This window comes from Rattus norvegicus, chromosome 15 (assembly GCF_021556685.1).
Source record: "Rattus norvegicus strain SHRSP/BbbUtx chromosome 15, alternate assembly SHRSP_T2T, whole genome shotgun sequence".
Lineage (NCBI taxonomy): Eukaryota > Metazoa > Chordata > Mammalia > Rodentia > Muridae > Rattus > Rattus norvegicus.
The window spans coordinates 45,578,523-45,595,194 of NC_141548.1; the positions used below are offsets into that span (position 1 = coordinate 45,578,523).

The 16,672-nt window shown below is 40.5% G+C and overlaps 2 protein-coding genes and 1 long non-coding RNA gene across 15 annotated transcripts in view; 2 read left to right on the forward strand and 1 right to left on the reverse strand.

The window, feature by feature from the left end:
* Kctd9 (potassium channel tetramerization domain containing 9) overlaps positions 1-8,435 on the forward strand; it is a 27,722-nt gene extending 19,287 nt beyond the window's left edge. For 6 of the 12 annotated variants that reach the window (XM_087586333.1, XM_087586330.1, XM_087586331.1 and 3 more), the window contains exons 9-11: positions 3,783-3,888; positions 4,554-4,687; positions 6,458-8,295. In XM_087586333.1, coding sequence (XP_087442459.1) covers positions 3,783-3,888; positions 4,554-4,687; positions 6,458-6,574 — 357 coding nt within the window. In that variant the 3' untranslated portion in view covers positions 6,575-8,295. Of the gene's footprint in view, positions 1-510; positions 661-3,782; positions 3,889-4,553; positions 4,688-6,457 lie in introns of all 12 variants that reach the window. The other 6 variants (XM_087586328.1, XM_087586325.1, XM_087586326.1 and 3 more) reach the window with 2 other exon arrangements.
* On the forward strand, positions 7,663-15,264 carry Gnrh1 (gonadotropin releasing hormone 1). 2 transcript variants are annotated; one of them, NM_012767.2, is made up of 4 exons: positions 11,055-11,085; positions 11,885-12,026; positions 13,618-13,713; positions 15,066-15,263. In NM_012767.2, the coding sequence occupies exons 2-4, from the start codon at positions 11,886-11,888 to the stop codon at positions 15,105-15,107; spliced, it is 279 nt and encodes a 92-aa protein (NP_036899.1). In that variant the 5' UTR covers positions 11,055-11,085; position 11,885; the 3' UTR covers positions 15,108-15,263. The 2 variants fall into 2 exon arrangements, with proteins under 2 accessions (XP_087441110.1, NP_036899.1); XM_087584984.1 differs by having other exon boundaries at positions 7,663-12,026; positions 15,066-15,264.
* On the reverse strand, positions 11,486-14,277 carry LOC103693653 (uncharacterized). Its single transcript, XR_015638899.1, has 2 exons — positions 14,008-14,277; positions 11,486-11,979 (listed from the first exon to the last, which is right to left on the reverse strand). It is a non-coding gene; the product is annotated as an uncharacterized LOC103693653 (long non-coding RNA).
* Positions 15,265-16,672: the final 1,408 nt, after the last annotated feature.

The window sequence follows — 16,672 nt, forward strand, 5'->3', positions numbered from 1 at the left end:
AATTGTGCTTTCTGTAGTGGCTCTTGAGTAACATGGAAATTACAGCAATTTCTTTTAAAGTTTATGTTCACAGTTACTATGTGTGTGGCTGGTCAGTGACAGAAACTTTTATGTGTTAGAGCGTCACAGGTTTTGAAGACACCACAATATATGTCTTTTTTCCCCTTAAATAAGATGATTGGATTTTAGAATTAATAAAGTAATTGTATCCAGTTGATCATGGCCATCAGCAGGTATGTGACTAACTATGGTCCCACTTTAGGCTGTCCACCTGTCAGTGCAGTGTAGCCATCTCTGTCTTAATAGGTAGAGATGGAATTTCTTTACAAGAATCCATGAAAGCCACGGACGCCATGTACTCTCAGTTCCATTAGCTCATGCTGATAATAAATAAGCTATTGGACGGAAAGGCCAATAGCTTCTGATAATCTCGGTGCTTAGTTACAGTGATTAAACTCAATTCAGACAGATGGTTTCAGCATCATGACAGTCTGTGCTTTTTAATTCCAGGGTTTAAACTTCAGTGGTGCTGATCTTTCCCGTTTGGACCTTCGATACATTAACTTCAAAATGGCCAATTTAAGCCGCTGCAACCTCGCACATGCAAATCTCTGCTGTGCTAATCTTGAACGAGCTGATCTTTCTGGATCAGTGCTCGACGTAAGAATCGTTCTTTAGTCATAAGGAAAACCAAAATTTAGGCTGTTGAGCATTCTCAAAAGCAGGAATTGTATGTCTCTTGCAGAGTTTTTTATTTCAATATAGATAATTGACAGTGTGGCTGACTTTGGAGGGTCTAAAAGTGGAATGGGTTGGTTTTATGACTTTCATATCCTTTGTGAAACATAGACCTAAAAGTTTAAATCCTAAAGTGAGGTTCTGAGCGCCCCGAAGTAGTAGACTAAATTTGTGAGAACTTTATTATTTGCAGTTGACATGTAAAGCTGAAGAGAATGGGAAATTCATTGAGCCTCACTTATGATGAGAAAGGTGCTGACTGGAATATCTGGAGAAGGGGTCTGAAGTGGATGTGGTAGACATCATTCTAGAAGTTAACACCTCAATGCTTTTTCTCTCTGCACATATGCAAGACTATGTCATATATATGTTTGTGTGTGTGTGTGTGTGTGTGTGTGTGTGCGCGCGCGCGTGTGCGCATGTGTATGTGTATGTATATAGTAGTTACCAGAGTTATTCTGGGATTAGAGGATATACATAGGATAGAATTAATAACAAATTAAGTTTTTTATGTCAGGACTCTAGTCTGTTTTATTAATTGCACCAGATATAGCATTTTGCTTTTGATAGTCATTTATTGCATTATTATAATTTTGGTTTTATTCATTAGTTCAGCCTGTTTCCCACAACTTTTCTATCAAATCTAGTAAAAAAAATCATCCAGTACACTTTTTAGATACTGCTACTTCCTCCTTTCTATCTCAGGATGAATGGGTCAGGCAGCTTCAAAATAGGCAAAAGACAGACTAACAGCATAAAGACATGTTTGAAAGACTTAGCCTTCATTGAAATGTTGGAAAACTGCTTGGTTTGGGTAGGGACAGAAAAAGATAAAGGACAGATTTAATCATTATAACACAACTGTGTTTTGAGATCTATTTAATTAAGATGTTTTTGTGAACATCTATACCCAGACTCTGCCTACCTTAAATGGTGCATGTCAAGACCAATGTAAATTCCCGATGAAGTAAAATGTTATAGGCCTGTAAGTTAATTACTGCTAATAAAATGGGCTTATATCGAGGAATATTGCTGAGCTGTACGCTATGAGGATCAAAGCTAATTTCTCATTGCCTTTGGTATGTGAAAGTGGTGGTTGATGTACAGCCATGTATGTTGCAGTGTCAACAAAGTGTGTGCCAAGCTTTCTGCTAAGCGTGCTCCTCTGGCTTCCATCTTTTGCCGAGCTTCTCACCCAGTTTATAATTTTGCTTGTTCCCATCCCAGCCCTGAACCTTTGTGGAGAGATCCTCCACTTTGACTGTAAACCAAACGTGATCCCTCTTGTCGTCACTGTTCAGGGTGTCATGCTTTGCCTAGCTCTGTCTGCTCGGTCACCGGGACACATAGAGTTATTAGAATAAGAACTGCATTCTAAAGTGTGTTTTCTTTGTATTTTTTTCTTTTAAAAGGACAGTTTCATTTGGAAAATTCCAAATATTTATAAAAATATAATAATGTAACATGCTCCATTTTATCTTTGTTCATTAGCCTCAGCAAATATCAGCATGTAGTCAACTTTCTTTTATTTGTACCTTGCCACAGTATGTTTTACACAGCACATTACTTATGTATATATTTCAAAATATATAAATTTTTATCTCTTAAATATAAGTGTCATTTAATATCAATATATGTGTTTTAAAATAAGAGTAAATAACCCAGCTGCTTTCATCAAAACACATTGCCTCTTTTGATAACACAAAACAGTTTTTATTCCTATGATGCTGGTGTTCTTAGCTGATACTCTCAGCATTGGCATCCAACTCCATTGAGGAGGAGGAGGAAGTGCTTTATTTATTTGGCTAAAAATCAGAAATTTTACTACTGCTTCTCCTGTATTTCTTTATGAGATCCCAGGGTAAACCCCGAGTGTGGACCTTATCTGCAGAAAAACTTGGGAAATCTAGGTAAATTTTGCATGTCTTATTTAGGACTATTAATTAAAAAAAACAACAACAACACAAAAAATTGGCATTTATTTGCACATGTCAACTTCTTGTCTTGTTAGATTTTCAAGCACATCAATCTAGTCATCCTTTAGTTATTTTGGTCTTTTAATGTCCTGATACCATCGACCTTGGTAGACCTTGTATAATTCCTCATTAGGGCCCAGGCATGGAGAGATGGGAATAAACAACTATTTGCTCATTGACTGTCAGTGGGATGACCTCTCCTTTTGCTGGGGGTGTCTGTAAGCTGGGTAAAATTGTACCTAGCAACCAAACGTCTTCCTTGATAAATATGTTTATAGCATAGCTCAATCAGACTTAGGCTTTTGGACAAATAGAGTTATCGTGTATACTCAACCATGTAAATTTTAACACTGTCAGCTTCTGTTTTGTTACAATTGTGAAAACTATATTAATGTCAATTTTACAGAGACACTTACCATTTTAACTCACAGAATTCAGGGCTGGATGCATTGGATCCCTTAAGAAGACTTACCCCTTAAAACTCGCACATGCATTTTCTAACTTTCTACTTTCTTCATTATACATTGTGCTCAGGGTTGGCAGTGCCATGTAGAGTCGTTGATACAGGAAGATCCAAGAAGTAGGTGGTTAGTATTGTGTAGGTAATGGTGAGGTTATTGGTGGCATTAGTGTCCTGGCCTCTGAAGTGATGGGGCTCCAGGAATTTCATTTCTTGATTCCTTTCATGATTCAGAAGAGAAATCCTGTTCTTTGCATTTATGCCTGCCTTATTTATTTCATGAACATTTTGAACACTTTTTCTAATGTCTAGGACTATTTATAAAGATGGAAATGGGCTGTCATAGTTCAGATGTACAAAGCTTCTTTATCCAAATTCATGTCTATGTAAAGCGATGTACTGTTGTTATTTTGCTGTTTCTTTCTTTTACTGTAGCTCTTCCAAAAGTTCTCAGCTCTTTCTGAGTTTCATTAAAGGCATCTTCAAGATAAACAGAAAATAACTAATTACAGATGTGTTGAATTGGACCTTTCCTATTAATTTCTTTTTATTGCTTACACAGATGTTATCAAGTTTAACCCTTACAGCCGGGATTCTTGTGTTCACAGTGTGCAAATCTCCAGGGAGTCAAGATGCTCTGCTCAAACGCAGAAGGTGCATCCCTGAGGCTCTGTAATTTTGAGGATCCTTCAGGTCTTAAAGCCAACTTAGAGGGTGAGAGACTGTCTGCCTATTTTTGCTTGGAAACCATTAAATAAAAGCTGATGTTAGAGGTGAATCAGGACGGCTCTAGGCAGAGCTTCCTCTGAGGTCAGAACTGGAGAGTCACTTTACTTTGGCCTCAGTCATTGGCAGAGGCTAGACTAAACAACACCCAGGACACAGGAAATAATGCCTTAGAAGCTTAATTGAAGTGTTAAATATCAACCTTTTAATTTTCAAATAAAATAAAATATTTGTATGCTGACAAAATTGAAGAATTTCAGTTAAGCCTACAGTGTTTGTTAGGTCTTAATATTCCAGCAGTGTTTCGTTATTTGTGAATTGGACACCTCATTTACCTGAATTTAGGAGACATGGTGCTTGTGTGTTCCCCTGATTGTGCATTTATAAAGGCATATTATAGAAGTGCTAATTATCAAAAGAAAATATTGTGTTCTCTAAATATTGCTAAAACATTTACATTTATGCCATAAGAAAATAAATTACCACCATTGAAATCTATATTGCAGGTTGGTTGAAAGATAGATTTTAAGTTTATTTCTAAAAGTTGCATGGCCTTTTCTCATCCCCTCTGTAAGATCATCTCATGTGTTTGCTTCTAGTGGCTAACTATAAAGTTTTTAGGTTAAACTCCTTCAAAAACGTGCTTCTTGCAGGTGCTAATCTGAAAGGTGTGGACATGGAAGGAAGCCAGATGACAGGGATTAACCTCAGAGTTGCTACCTTAAAAAATGCGAAACTGAAGAACTGTAATCTCAGAGGAGCAACTCTGGCAGGAACAGATTTAGAAGTAAGTCTCTAGACTGAAGTCTCTGAGGAATTTTAATGATGAGAATCACTGGTGGGATCATGCAAACTGCTGAAATTGTAAACAGAATAATTGTCTGTGAAGCTCCACCTAACATGGCTGGGCAGCTGGAAGGCCACTGTCCTTTCAATTGCCTATTCAGAAAGTGAGCATGGGGACTCATAACTGGAATCCCAGCTGAGGTGAGAGGAGTGGGATTTCTAGCCTAGACTGGAATTATCAGTGAGACCCTGCACCCTTCTGCCCCTCCAAGAAATGAGGTAGGGGGAACATTCGCTTGTTGAATGACTTTTAGTTCCAGAGGTCGATTTGATAACTAGGTAGACTGTGTTACCTAAGTCATATGTGCCAGTTCCAGATGCAGAGGGAAACAGATATGGTTTTCTGTCAGCCTTGATTTCATTCATCTCCTTTTCCTTGGGTCTCTCTCAAGCATATTGCAGTCTTAATAGGTTTAATTCCAAACAGAATTTAATGAGCCAGATTATTTCTTGAACCACTTGAGAAGTTTAAATGATTTCTGTGTTTAAGATTGGGCTCATGAAAAGCCGTTTTAACTTGGCATCATGCTCAGTTTGGATCTCAGCTTGAGATTTTTAATTTGGTCTATGATTTTTCGTTAAGACCTGTATTCTATGTCTTCTCAATTTGTAGACTTAGGTAGTCGGTTTGTCTGTACAGAAGAACTCATTATACAGCAAAGGCTGGCCTCAAACTTGTGATTTTTTTTTCTTCTCAGCTCCCACCATGCCTGACTCAGTGGCTGTTGTCTACATAATGCTGTCAAGTGCTGCTGCTTGCACTAAGGAGTGTTTTATGTATCTGTTCTGTTAATTACAGTCGCTAACAACCACTTAGTTGTTGGATGACCTTTGAGCTTGGTACAACTGAGACACTAAACTTAAAAAATATTTACTTCATCTTAATTCATTTAAACTTAAATAGCTACAATTTTCTGGTGGCTGTGTTATATTAAACAATGTGGCATGGCACAGATAGAATTATAAATGAAAATTTAGCTTATCTCAGACTTTCTGTTTTGTTTTGTTTTAGCTTTGATCTCTTGATAGTTCTTAGGAGCAGAGCAGTAAGTTCAACTAAAGGAAAAACTTGCACCAAAAAATGGCTTTGCACCATTAATGTAGCCCTTCCAATTCTTTTTATTTATGTTTTATGAGTATTTTGCCTGCTCCATATTCCCTGTGCATGCCTGGTGCTCACGGAGGTCAGAAGAGGCCATTCAGGATCCCTTGGAACCTGAGTTCAGATCATTGTGAGCTGCCATGAGTACTGAGGACAGCATTTACCTGGGGGCTTACTTATGTTTTCAGAGGCCCATTATCATCATGGCAGAGTATGGTGGCAGGTAGACACAGTGGTGGAGAAGTCACTGGGAACTATGTCCTGATCCACAAGCAGGGAGAGAGATGGGCCTGGCACGGGCTTTTCAAATCCCAAAGTCCTTCCCCGGTGACACACTTCCTCCAACAAGGCCACACCCCCTCCAACAAGGCCATACCTCCTAATTCTTCTAATCCTTCCAAATAGTTCTACTCCCTGTGACTAAACATTCAAATATATGAGCCTGTGGGGGTCATTTTATTCACATTGCCACAATGCATTAGTAGAAGGGTTCCAAGAATGGGAATACTTGGGAATATTGTCCTGCCATGCCAAGAAATCATTTTGTGGGGGAACCAAGTCAGATCCTAAATCATTTGAGCTCCACGAGTCTTGTTTTTTGTCTTGCAGAACTGTGATTTGTCGGGGTGTGACCTCCAGGAAGCCAACTTGAGAGGCTCCAACGTGAAGGGTGCCATATTTGAAGAGATGCTGACACCATTACATATGTCTCAGAGTGTCAGATGAGAGTGGCAAGAGCTGGAGGAAGATGTCCCAGATGAAAACGTTTCCTTATTTTATATCTCCCATCTATCAAGTTGTCTAGTGGAGAGAAAACTGTAAGGGAATTTAAGGCATATGTTTGTTCCCAGAGGTGCATAAGGGGAAGTAATTGCATTTCCCTCATTGTGACTGTAACAGAAGAACACTCTGTTCATAGATGTAGGGAAAGTAGACCATGCTGCTGCATTTTGAGTGGAGTTGGGGCGTTTGTCTGGTTTCTGACCAGGAGTAGTAGCTATTCTATTTGCTTTTATTTAGGCATTGTATGGAAGAACCATCTTGGTTTAAGATGCATTGAGAGTTTTAATTTATGAAAAGCACAACATATGCAAATATATTTATTGAATACCTAGATGCAGTAAGGATGTTTAAGTTGTTAAACGTCTTGAAGACTCTGACGAGTTGTTCGGGTTTATAAATAGCTTTAGTAATGCCTTCCTCTTCAAACACCTATCCATCCTGTGAGGGTGATTAGTTTAAGACTCCCTTGGCTCTTTTGAAATTCATTTCTGTAATGTTTACTTTTAAAGAAGAAAACAGCAAACTTTGAGTCATAGTCTGTTCTCACATTTTGAGACACAGTTGGAGGAAAGCTCGTGTGTATCATTCTGCAGGAGAAGGAAGGATTCCCAGTCGCTGCAGTGGTCTAGTGAGCACGCGTCAGCTTCACTATAGGCAAATTCCATTGTGCAGCAGACTAGGCTACCCTGTCCCGTCACTAGTTAGTTCTCATGCTCAGTTGTCACAAGCATAGGAAGATACTTCAGAACCAAACACAGCTTTATCCTGACCACAGTTCGTGTATGCCAGTTAGTTTATACAGAACCAGCTTAGAATAGATATTCAACTAAATCTACTGCATTTGGAGCTAGACAGTATGGATAAATCCTGCAGTCACCTACAAGAACGCAACATCAGATAACTATAGCTAAAACCCTATGGTGGGGACTAAGAAATTCTGAACTGATGGCTTGATTATAGCCACCAAAACAGCTGATGAACACAAATTAAGTGTTTGGCCAGCACATGCTGTACTGTGTCAGTACCTGTGGCTCTTTTTTTTTTTAAATATTTTCTGATGTTTGTCTTGTTTTTAAGTGAAATTTTGGTCCAGTTTTCTTGAGTCATTATTATCTGTGAACACAGCAGTAGGGTCTTTACCTTCCTAGTGGATGTCCCAGTGTCCTTATGTGTTTCCCAAGAGCAGGGAAGAAGCTGTGTCCAAATGGGTTCTCAATCCTACAGGCTGGTCAGCTTGAGGCAATGAATCCTTACAGATGACCTTGTCTCCTTCAGGAGAGTGGCTTGTCTTCATTACTCTGTAGCTTATTCTTATATCTACATATGCAAAGCTTTCCTTCACAGTAAAGGGCTTACACGGGGAGGAGAGCGCCCCTTTACAGGGAAAGGAAAGCAATTTTGAAAATGAATTATTTTCTTTGTGTTATTATTTTTACCAAGACAGAGAAGTATTGTATTGAGAGATACCTATTTTCATAATCAATGTGTGCCTAAATTATATTTAACTCATTTCACTGCACTCTATTTTCAATAATTATAGCCTGTATGCATTCACTGAATGGTCCTCTGCAGACAGAGGAGCTGAGAGATGCAAACAAAGTGTGCTTGGGAACTGCGGGGTTCAGCTCTGATGTAAACCGCATTAATAAATGGTGTGGACCGCTGACCGGCTGTTTCGGCTCTTGCTTTTATAAGTCAGCAGTTTCTGCATTTCCCACAGTTTTCCATGATGGTGCCATGCAGGAGTGGGCCGCACGGTGCTCTTAATGAATTAGTTTTGTTGAAAAAGTCATTAAAGCAAATTTACTTCTTGGGTGTGGTTTCCTGATTGTCTTCACAGACCACCATGCTCCAGCACTTTTGGTTCTACACTAGGGAAGACACCCTGTGACTTGTATTGCTCTGTAGCTGATGAATATCACTGCTTGTTTGCTGTGTTGAGTGAGATCTAGGAGAGATTTCTAAGGGAAGGCGTTCCACATAGTAAGACTCGCATTATCTCTAGCATGAAAGTGTGTGTATGTCAGTTAAAATAGAATCTCATGGGAGGACTGCAGAAAGGTTCTCAGCCTAAGTCAGCTAGATGATTTCCATTGATAAAATTCAGGTCTCTACTGGAGTAACTGTCTGAGACAATACATGTCAGGCTCTTATGTAGTCAAGTTCCTCGGAAACCATTTGAAGGGATTTTGAATAAAAAATGTTGTAAAGTCCTTATTATGATGGCTTCCATTATTAATCAAGACCTATTTTTCCCCAGTTCATTTTATGAATCTGTTATTTATGATATAAGTCTACCTCCAGGTGAACTTTAAATCATCTTTTATACATGAAGAACTCCAGAATTATATTAAATTCCCCAAGGAGGTAGGTAGTATCTTTAAAATGAAAAGTATCAAACTACAAAGGAAAGTGGCTACATTATTTCAGAATAAAACATGTTCTCCAAGGCTTTATTCTCAGCCTTTTACTGCCTGGCTTATTAGCCCAGTGAGCAGCAGTTAGCCCCACAGTCCTCCTGCTGAGATTTTACATTAGGGCAAGACAGAGGTTGTTCACCTATCATTCAGGAAGGTTACAAAGTCATCACTGCTATCATTTTGAGCTATTTTAATGTTGAAAATGAAGCAATTTTCCTATAAAACCACACTTTTGAATTTAGAAAATTGTGACAATTATAAAGCCCAATTACTTAAACCCAATTTGTCAATTTCAGGTCTTGGGTAAATTGGCCTAAGCATGCAATCATGAGAGATCTAAAAATCTACCATTAAAGCCTCAAAACCTCACTGACTGCTTAATGGTTTAAAAGCCTATTTGATGCTGTCGGAAGTAAGGCAGATTTGGTTTCTGTTCTTAGACTCTGTGTGACCTAAGACAAGACTAAGTGTACTTAGGCGGATCTGAAGTTTTGAGTCTTGTTGCCCTATTCATAAACTATTTGAAATGTTTTAATTTTTTTTTAAATCAATACAGAAACACTGAGGTAAGCAGTCCACTGACAACAGGGCTCAGACATCCTTGCCACTTTGTTAGTCCTAGCCAGAAACCACAGTCTTTCTCTTAAGTGACATTTAGAAGCTCATCTCTAATAAACAAAATACAGTGGACAGTTTAAACCAAAACTGTTCAGACTTAAGGAATTCTTGTAGAAAACTAGCCTTACCCGCACACTTCAGAGAGAAGAGGTTCTTCTGCTGTTTGTGTCAGAGTTAGGGAATCTACATAAAATGATGTAGTCACCACAAAGTCCCTCTTCCCTACCCTGTCCTCAGGACAGAGCACAGATGACCTGGGAAGCCAATGCTGCTTATTTAGGCCTGATGTTATTACTCTTTACTTGAAACCCTTGCAAATGGAGTTATTTCAAAGAACACTGAGCAATGACGGTAGGAGTGTTGCCAGTAGTGTTGCTGATCTCAGCTGTAAAAAGATCAAATATTGTGTTATTTTTACAGTGTAGGTAGTGAAGAGATTTTTACAATGTATTGTACACAGAGGTTTCATTCTGAAATAGAGGCAGCATCTGTCAAACCTGGTTATTCACTCAGTGACTCATCGAAAGCCACATATATATATATATATATGACTAGATGCAAAGAACTATTAATAGGCAGATAGCTTAGAAACAACTTTTGTGGATTATAGACAGAGTAAAGATAGCACAAATTTCAGAGGCAGGCAGATGAACTTCAAGTTCAAGACCAGCCTGGTCTACATTCCAGGATAACCAAGACTACACAGAGAAACCCAGTCTCGAAAAACAAAAACAAATTTAGTACATTTGTGTGTGCGCGCGTGCACTTTTCAGCACAGAGGTCAGAGGACAACTTGAGAGACTTAATTCTCTTACTCCACCTTGTGGGACCCTGGATTGAATTCAGGCCGTCAGGATTGGCAGCAACCTCTAACCACTGAGCCATCTCACTAACCCCTCAGAGTTTTTAGATTGGGAACAACACTATGATTATCTGATTTAAATGTTTCCTTTTACAGAGACCCAAATGCTAAGACTGGTGCTCAGGTACTTTGTCTCAGCTTTCTGTATTATCACCTAACTTCCCTGTGAGTTTTTGAGTGTGTGTTTAACTTCACCAATCCCAGGACGTCCATTATCCTTGAACTTTCCTCAGCGGGGAATTCAACATGTCTGGGTTTTAATCCCTTAGAATGGTGGCTTCAGCTGTGAAAGTTTTAGCTAAGATTTTAATGACCAAGTTTAAGAAAATGCAACAGATAGACCAGCAGGTGTTCCAATTACATTCCTCATTAAATGGCTTTTTGTGAGGGTTTAAAAGTTACTATGGTCTACGCTGCACTATGGTCACCAGCGGGGAAGACTTCAGTGTCCCAGAAAAAAGAATCATAAAAAGAAAGCTAGACAGACAGAAACATTGAAGTACTCAACCTACTGACAGAAGCTTGGTATCCCTTTGGCTTTCACATCCAAACAGGTAAAATTTTTTGTTTTTCTAGCATTGTTTTAATGTTGCTCGTTACTGTATGTCTAAAGGGTATCTTGGGTCAAGTTATCACATGCCTTGTGATGGTATCCAAGGAAGCCTTGCCCTCTACTGACTGACCTTATCACCCACCAGCCTTGGGGGAGAGCCAACCTTTGAGGAACCTAGCAGTGTTGGACATTGACCTTTAGCCTCATTCTCATCAGATGAAATTAACTTGGAGGCATGTTTTATCAACTAGCTATACACTTAACCTGGCGAGGGGGGCATCCGAGGTAATGCCTTCCCTAAATGAGTATTTAATTCTCCCTCGGTCTTGAAGCTGGTCTGACCAGCTATAATACTTCAAAGACTAGATGACAGACAGAAAAATGTCAACAGTGCCAAAGGGTAGCAAATACATGCAACCTTTTATTAGCCAGAGATACCCAGTAGGTAATTCTTTTTTCAGAGCAGATGGCCTAGCTCTAACTTCATGAATGACAGAGTTGAGAACTAATTTATAATGGGTAATGCATGGGCAAAGTTTCAATTTGGTAAGGGATGAATTATGGGTTCTGGGTAACCCAAATAAACAAAAAGTGGACTACATTACCACAAAAAAAGTACTGAATATGCCAGAATCTAGTACAGGTGCCTGTCCCCAGTGTCCGTAAAGCTTAGGACAGGCAGATGCCCCCATTTCCTTGTCTCTGAACAAGCTGTGTGTCTGCAGTTTCTGTGGAGTCAGTGGTCCGGGTGCTGGCTTCTTTCCAAAGTATTCTTCCCTCTGTGTCTTGATGTCCCTTAGAATGGAAACGATCCCCAAACTGATGGCCGCTGTTGTTCTGTTGACTGTGTGTTTGGAAGGCTGCTCCAGCCAGCACTGGTCCTATGGGTTGCGCCCTGGGGGGAAGAGAAATACTGAACACTTGGTTGATTCTTTCCAAGAGGTAAGTTTGCCAGCACCAATTTGACTTGCTTCTAACTGCATGAGCCATAGAGTGCAAGCCTCAGTGGTACTTCTCTGAGCTTACCCTAAATACTGACTCTAGTGAGACAAGACTTCGTTGAGTGGAAGGCAGATTCCTCTTTGCACTTTGGACAGAGACTAAAGGAAGCAAACAGCCAGACAGATGTGAAGAGGGTAGGACACCAAGTGCATTACAAGGCACCATGCTTTCAAATATCTATGATATCAACAGTCTTATGTAATTTGCCAGTAACTATTGGTATTAAGGACATAAGTGCCATTATTTCTTGTTACTGATAGAGACATTTAAGCAAGGAACTTGGAGAATGTTCAAATCCATGAATTATCAAATGTAAGATTGTGAGGTAGAAAACATACTAGATGCAATTTCCCACAGATTAAATTACAGCACTGGCACCAGCATTAATGAGGGACACTTGCTTTTTCTTCAAACTTCACTTCTTAAGGGTGGGGAGGATTACACAAGAGAAGCCATTTGCATTAGCTGGTTAATCCAAAAAATAACCGGGAATGGGAAATATAGCTGAGAAACTCAAAGCCAAGGCAATGTCTGGTTTTGAAGAGTCACTGGGAGCCCGAGAATCTGAAGACTTTGCTCTGTGGATTATTTGAGAAGCAAACTTCATAGAACTTGGATGTAGTGAAAACCAGAAATAAATCCAACCTAGCTAGCTGGGTATGGGGCTCACACCTGTAGCCACAGTCCTTTGGAGACTAAAAAGGAAGATTTCCGTCCTGGCTTCATTTCTATTGTGATAAAAAGTAATTTAGGGGAAACTGGCTTATATGGCTTACAGTTCCAGGGATTCATCATTGTAGGGAAGGGAAAGTAGGAATTCAAAACAACTAGTTATATTCATAGTCAAGAACAGAGAAAGAATAAATGTATGCATACCTAGTACTCAGCTTACTTTGCAGGACCCAAACCTAGGGAATGGTGCTGCCCATGATTGGCTCCATTTTCAATATCAGTAAACATTCAAGATAATACCTCTAGACATGCTCACAGGCCAATCTGATTTAGACAATCTCTTCCCAGGTGATTCTGTATTGGGTCAGGTTGACTATTAAAAGCAACCATCACTTCTCCACCCCTTGTCAATTTGAGATGCAAACCCACCACTTTAAGCTAGTTCAAGGTTATACCAGGATACACAGTGAGTATCAGAGCAATCTTGGGTACAGAGTGAAATCCTGATTGAGATAAAATGAAAGAACAGCAGTAACAAAGCCAGTGTAGCAAACAGAAACCCAGGCCCATCAGGACTGGAGAGCTCTTGCACTTTTTGTGTACAGTCTGTTCAGGCTCAGAGCACTTCACTCTTGTTGTCTGGGCGAACATGATCTCTTACTGTCTCCATCACCTCCTAAACTCCAGTTCATTCATTCTTTAAAAGTGAATCCTTAAAATCCCTAGACCCTACAGCTCTCCAAGCCTCCCACTCAGCCTCACAGTCCCCAGAACCCATTCTCCACAGACAAATCTTGGTCCAAGTGAAAAACTGTTTTGTTTTACCTTCATGTTTGAGAATCTCATTCTTTATCTCCAGATGGGCAAGGAGGAGGATCAAATGGCAGAACCCCAGAACTTCGAATGCACTGTCCACTGGCCCCGTTCACCTCTTAGGGATCTGCGAGGAGCTCTGGTGAGTTACAGTAGTCACCACATAGAGCTAGAGACCTAAAGGACTTTGGATGCAGTGATCTGCCAGCACCACAGAGCCACCTGACTCACTCCTGCAGCAGTGCCCTTGCTATCTCACAGCATGTCCACTCTGCTTAGAGAGCACTCATGTTTGGGAATTATTTTCTTTTGTAAATTGATTCAAATATGTTTATATAATATACTCACTGCAGATTCAGCCTTTGCAATGACCAGCAGATTTCTTCCTACTGTAATCCTCCAGTTCTTAAAGGATACTCAATCCCCAACTACTCACCTCTGAGCCGATTCCTACTCCGCCCTTGACTCAGCCATGGCTCGCAGTGGGAAGGATAAGAAAGCAAGGACAAGGCTCTAGGTCATCCCTAACTTGGATTTCAATTAAGTTGTAAACTTAGAAAGTTTATAACTCAGAGCTACAGATTTGACTTCCAGTTTTGGTAGGCCTAAATGCCCACCAGAAAGGAAATCTCTTGGCCTCGTATAGCATTCCTTCTCAGCCTCTCCCTTCTCTCCTCTTTGTTGTTGATCTCAGACGAGAACATGTGCTGGCAAGCACTGTGCTGCTGCAGTATATTTTTAGCGTCCTCCTATTTAAACACACAGACAAACAAACAAACATGCTTTATACATTGTGGGGCGGAATCTCACTAAGTTTCTCAGGCTAGCTTCAGACTTGCTGTGCAGCCCAAGTTGAACTTGAATTTGCAGTTTGTTCTTTCAGCCTCCAGAGAAGCTACAATTACAGGGGTGTGTTACCTCACCCTGGCAGTGATACAGGTTGTTCATAAGAGCACAAGGATGAAACAGAGGAAAGTGAACCTAAAGTTGAATAGCAGTGTTCTTTGAGCTACTGTCCCACTTACTCGTGGCAGTCAGAAAGCATGAGGCCAACAACTGGTTACCCAGAGGAACGGAGAAATCCTCAGTAAATCATACATGAAGATAAGGTCGATTTTTAAAAATGTTTTTCTCTAGTAACTTCAGTTTCCATACCCAATGGACAGAGATGAAGGTGGGCAAACATCTTTATTCCCTTTCTAGTTCTAATTTTGCTTATAGGCCGATCAAAATAACAAGCACCAAAATTCCCCAGGCATCCTGAAGGATCCCAAGGCTGATTTGACTCAGTTCTTTCTCACAGTGTCATCTTTTAAGTGACCAATGCAGATTTTATGTCAACAGCTCTACAAGATACTATCTGCTGCGTCTTCTAGCACTTGTGAGTGATGACAAAGGCACCCATTCTTAGATCTGGATTTTAGAAAACGTCAGAAACACTGAAATTCTTCAGCTTGTCAGTTCAACATCGATAAGCATGTTATGTATTTCCAGGAACGTCTGATTGAAGAGGAAGCTGGGCAGAAGAAGATGTAATGCACTGGCCCAGAAGGATCCACAACATCCGAGTGTGACATTGACGCTGAGATCCATGACCTGTTACAGCTCTGTAATTGTGTGGGCTTCCGCATTTCTATACCCAGCAGCGTAGATTTCATAATAAAGTAATGTGTTGTGGATCAAGACCTGTAAATGTGATGTGCCTCTGACTCTGAGCTCTGGGGACAATTCTTTAAATGAGGATGACATGGGACACATGGGAAAGAAAGCACAATGACATAAGTGTCTTGACCAAGAGACACAGTTCATGGCTCACACCCACCCTGCATTCTCAGAGTGTTTGCACACTGGTCGAAGCCAGACAAAGCTGGTTCACCTGGCTTTTATAGGATTAAAACTGCATCTTTGACCTTCTCTAAAAGACATACAGCCATGGCCATGGCTTCCTGCTGCTGGGGAAAAACTCTCCTTCTTTTCAAAGTCAGCTGGAACCCAAGTGAAGCAGAGGGGAGGCAGAGCCTTTTGAGCTCTTAGTTGTGCCTTCTGGCCCCGCCCCATACGGCCTAGCCAGGTATGAGGTTTAGAACTGTTCTATTTCTATAGCAAAATCCCCGAGGCTAGGTACTTTTTAAAAAATTGGATATTTTTTATTTACATTTCAAATGTTATTCCCTTTCCTGGTTTCCCAGACATAAGCCCCCTCTACCATCCCCCACTCCTTCTATAAGGGTGTTCCCCTCCCCAGCCACCTCCCTTCCTCCTCCCCACCCCCCAACATTCCACTACACTAATGACATGACCAAGGGCTTCTCCTCCCATTGGTGCCCAACAAGGCCATCCTCTACTACATACGCAGCTGGAGCCATGGGTCTGTCCATGTGTACTCTTTGGTAATGGTTTAGTCCCTGGAAGCTCTGGTTAGTTGGCATTGTTGTTCTTATGGGGTTGTAAGCCCCTTCAGCTCCTTCAATCCTTTCTCTAATTCCTCCAGTGGGGACCCTGTTCTCAGTTCAATGGTTTGCTGCTAGCATTCGCCTCTGTATTTGACATGCTCTAGCTGTGCCTCTCAGGAGACAGTTATATCAGGCTCCTGTCAGCATGCACTTCTTAGCATCATCAATATTATCTAGTTTGGGTGGAGATATACATATATATGTACACAGACACACAGACACAGACACAGACACACACACACACACACACACACACACACACACACACACACACACACACACACACACAGGCTGTATACCCATGTGGGGCAGGCTCTGAATGGCCATTCCTTCAGTCTCTGCTCCAAACTTTGTCTCCAGGTACTTGATAAGGAAAGTTGGTTTCTTTTGGTTCATAGTTTGAGAGGCTGAATAGTGGGTGGGAGGTCCTATCTGTTGTGTTGTATCATAATCTGGCCAATGGTATCATGTCATGAAACCACAATATCTCAGTGGTATAGATGTTCACAGATGCCAGTACTGGGTGGTCTCATTTTATAGCCACCTACTGAATCAATTACTATGAGAGGGGGTGTTTATAAAGGGAGACAATTGATTCTGTCTCATGGGACCTAACTCACTTTCATGAGACACGTTCATCCATTCTAA